The sequence below is a fragment of the Plectropomus leopardus genome, unplaced genomic scaffold (genome assembly GCF_008729295.1).
Source record: "Plectropomus leopardus isolate mb unplaced genomic scaffold, YSFRI_Pleo_2.0 unplaced_scaffold12444, whole genome shotgun sequence".
Taxonomy (NCBI): Eukaryota; Metazoa; Chordata; class Actinopteri; order Perciformes; family Serranidae; genus Plectropomus; species Plectropomus leopardus.
This window is the reverse complement of record NW_024613220.1, coordinates 1-4,070: the sequence shown is the minus strand read 5'-3', so window position 1 is coordinate 4,070 and position 4,070 is coordinate 1. Positions and strand designations below refer to the sequence as shown.

The 4,070-nt window shown below is 41.1% G+C and overlaps 1 protein-coding gene across 2 annotated transcripts; it reads left to right on the top strand.

Annotated features, from left to right (window-relative positions):
• Nucleotides 1–101: 101 nt before the first annotated feature.
• LOC121963773 (stonustoxin subunit beta-like) lies at nucleotides 102–3,913 on the top strand. 2 transcript variants are annotated; one of them, XM_042514023.1, is made up of 3 exons: nucleotides 102–681; nucleotides 1,989–2,063; nucleotides 3,244–3,913. In XM_042514023.1, exons 2-3 carry the CDS (start codon nucleotides 2,042–2,044, stop codon nucleotides 3,795–3,797), a joined length of 576 nt encoding a protein of 191 aa, XP_042369957.1. In that variant the 5' UTR covers nucleotides 102–681; nucleotides 1,989–2,041; the 3' UTR covers nucleotides 3,798–3,913. The 2 variants fall into 2 exon arrangements, with proteins under 2 accessions (XP_042369957.1, XP_042369956.1); XM_042514022.1 differs by having other exon boundaries at nucleotides 1,986–2,063.
• Nucleotides 3,914–4,070: the final 157 nt, after the last annotated feature.

Genomic DNA, 4,070 nt, shown 5'->3' with positions numbered 1-4,070 from the left:
CTGTAGCATAATTTTAGTTATATAATTTAGAGAATTATAATTACAGTTTTCTGGACATTTTCTCCCTTCTTTGATAATATCTAAGTATGGAAATCCCCTTTTTATGGAATTAAATAACTCATAAAAACCAAACTTATAAGAAAAACAATCACTTGAACATTTATCAGCATGATAAGAACTACAGAAAATGACAAACCGTATTTGGGAAAAATTTATTTGGCATGTGCTTTAAGTTTTTAGTTTGGCCTATGTCCCATGCTTTATGACCTATACTGCAGCCGGCCACCAGAGGACAATCAAGATGTTTGGGCTTCACTGTGAGGGAGCTGTCATGTCCTCCATCTTTATATACAGTCTATAACTCAGCGTAACACAGCATGAGTGATTAATATACAAGTAGTCATTTTGTAAAGTTTTAAGTTTTTGCAAAGTATTAGTATACCAAATTAGTTTTATGGGAGTATTTTACAGACAATGAAAACTGTCCACAGCTACATCTTTGGATTTTACAAACTAACTGGAACATTGCATTTGGGTTTGATATTTTTTGCATTGTTGAGTTTCTTTGAAAATATATCAAATGCCATTCGTATCTATTGTATTGGGGAGGTGGCAGTGCGGAGAACTCCAAACCGCAGCAAACACATTCAACACTATCTGCAGGGCAACATACCGGCGGGGGTAAGTGCAAAAATGTGGGATTTTTGTCTGTAATTTTTGGTGAATTAACCCTTAAACTCACACAAACACCAGTTTTTTTCAGTTTTTCTTTTTAGCATGCTAACTATTCAACAGGCTCATTAAGCCAATCTATTAACCTTAAAGGACTAGTCCGCCATTGTTGGGAAACACGCTTATTTGCTTTCTTGCAGAGTGTATTGGATTTATGGATTTATGGCACTGTTATTTTCTAGGCACTTCTCTTTCTGTTTGGCTTTTCTGGCTGTTACTGTGCTTGTTCCTTCCTTTATTGCCATTCATTCATATTTTGCATGTGTGTGTTTTGTTTTTTTTTAATTTATTTTATCATCTCTGTCTCACTTATAAGACAGCGTATTAGGGCCATTGTAGAAAATATAAGAAAAATGGAAAAATAAAATGAAATGGGGAAACGGGAGGGAGACAGTATTCCTAGAAAAAAGTACACAAATGGACAAATTGTGATGGATAAATAAATTGAAGCACAGGTGAGTTGACATTTGCTTTTCATTTTTAGACTTAGTTGATTTATTACTTTCAGTATTTAGGGTGTGTGAAGCTGCTGACGGCACATTGTGTACATAAACTTTAGCAGAATAGCTGAATATGTCCCTTCATGTTGACACCCATGGCACAACGTCCATTTTTGAACTATAACAGGACATCTTGATTGGACACTCCAATAACAGTCATTCAGCATCTCAATGTTGTTGTCAGTGTATTTTACCTGAACTTGTGAATGAGTTGTTTTTTTTTTACATAATTCAACACTTACATCTTAGAAAATGTACAATTTTTTTTTTATTTCAGCGAATGTCCAAGTGTTTTTTCGACTTTGATTAAAGAAAGCGGACTCAATCACTCTTTATACTGTGTAACATGTCTTTCTAGATGTGAATTTTTTTTTTTGTAATTCAACATTTTTTTCTTCTCAGAAATATTTTTCTCAGATTATATGACCTCACTCTCAGAAAGTGTGCTTAATCGCTGTTCATACTACGTCACATGACTTTTTAGTCGTAAATTTTACAGCTTTAATCTCTTTTTTTCTCTCCGAATAATACCTCCCTCCCCCGGCTTTGTATTTTTGTTCTTTTTTATCTGCAACACCCGTGATTCGCTGTCATACACTCATGCTCTCTGTCTTCACCTTTTTCTCACTTACTTCACCTCCTGTCTTTTGTTACTGACTCTCCCTCTTTGCCATTCATTCATTCTTTCCATGATGTGGACAAAAGAATTAAAAACAGTTCCTCTGTGTCTTTCTCTCATGTGTGTCCTCTCAGCAGTGCCGGTGTCGTTCCCTCTGTCCTCGCTGTCTCTGCAGCCGGCTGATCAGAGGATGAGGGCAGCTTTCCTCAGGTGTAAGTACCAAGTCTGTCTTCCATCTCCTCTGCGTCTCAAACTCGTCATCACCTCTCTTTGTTTCTCCCTCCCTTCCTCGCTGCATCCTTTCTCCTCTCCCCCTCTGATGCACCCATTCAGTTTGACCACCTTGCATGTCATTCCCCATCTGTCTCCCTGTCATCCTCCCTTCTTTCCTCTTTCTTCTCTCCATGCTTCGAGCTCACCAGATAATGAGAGTCCTGCTGGGGAATCTGAGAGCCCAGTCTGGATCCTCATCAATAATGCATAGCAATCATACTGTATTTATGACATCCAGGTCCGTCATTAAAAGCAGCACGTCGTCTCGACAGAAACAAGCCTGCTGACAGGATGACAGCGTGCCGTCACCTTGTTAGGCATCAATAATTTATTTGTTCCGAGGAGGATTAAAGTTATGTGTGTTATTTATCCCCTCTGTGCCAAATGTCAACATAACACATCTGTTGGTCAGACTGTGACCCACTCAACTGTGGAAGTTGGGGAAAAAAAATTTGGAGCAAAGATAAATATCTTTGTGGTCAGGGATTTTGATGCCTGGATCATCACAAACATGCAGAGCAAACATGTTGAGTTTTGCAGGCATGTGGTCATAAACTTAAGACTTCTTATGCTTATGAAAAACCTGGGGAATTTGTAAATAGCTATTTCCAGGCCTGGAAAATTTTTTGGAAAGAAAGGTTTTGGAAAGGTCGTGTAAATCTCTTTCACAAATCTGTATAATAACACATGATATGTCAAAGGACTGTCAGAAATTTAAAATCCAACAATAATTTCTGTTTTTACAGTTTCTGGCAATGAGAACTTATGTAATTTTTTAAGAAAACATGTCATCCAAACCCCCAGGTATTTTTTTTAATTTAGAGGCATGTAACACATGCCTCTAAATTAAATGGTAAATTTAATGGTAAAAATGTGTGCAAACCCTTAAATAGGGACAGACCAGAATTACCATCCCCAGGGCTATGCTGCTTATGTGGCTAAAAATAACAAAAAAATGTCAGTTATGAGTACTAAAGCCCGAGGCTTCATGTAGTGTTTCCCCCTGATATATTAAAATCTTGATTACTGGGAACCAGGACTTTTGCATCGGCCCGGAGAACTCTGCGGTCACTTGGAGCTGCCTCTTGATCTTTTCTCTTTTGGTTTTCTTCCCTTCAGTTTCATGTCGTCTGTCGTTGGACCCTGATACAGCACACCCCACTCTGGTTCTCCTGCAGGGGCCCCAGGGTGCCCACTGTGGCGAGGAGCCCCAGTCTTACCCCCCTCACCAGCAGCGCTTTGATTCTGTGGCCCAGGTCTTGTGCAGGGAGGGCCAGTTTGGTGGTGCCAGCTACTGGGAGCTGGAGTGGAGGGGCGGGGGATGGGTTGACATCGGTGTCACCTATCGAGGTATCGGACGGAAAGGTGGCGGTAAGCCCTGCCTGCTGGGGCGCAACGAGAACTCCTGGCGGCTGAGGTGTACTCACGCCGGATACGCTGCCTGGCACGACAACCGTAAGACCACGGTGGCTGCACCGCCCTGCCCCAGAATCGGCGTGTTCCTGGAGCGGCAGAAAGGAGCGCTGTCCTTCTACAGCGTGTCGGACACGGTGGTGCTCCTTCACACCTTTCGTTGCTCGTTCGCTCAGCCGCTGTACCCGGCCTTTCGCCTCGACCTGGACTCCACGCTGCTCATCTGCCCCCATGAGGGAGGCAACGGAAACACAACCTAATACTGAATCAACTTAATGGAGGTCAATGGTGTAGAAGCAACAACATCAGGAAGGAGCATCACAGTCAGGAATCTTTTCTTTTTCCTAAACGTCTCTCTGCATAGTCTCCTCTTTTTTAAAAAAAAAAAAAAAAAAAACCCACTGAATGTAAAATAATCTCTTTGGATTACTGGAGGGCACACCTCACAACTTCATATAACAACATGACATAGTAGGAAAAGCACAGGTGTTAATAATGACGAGTCCCTCCGGGATTATGCTGGCTTTTTTATA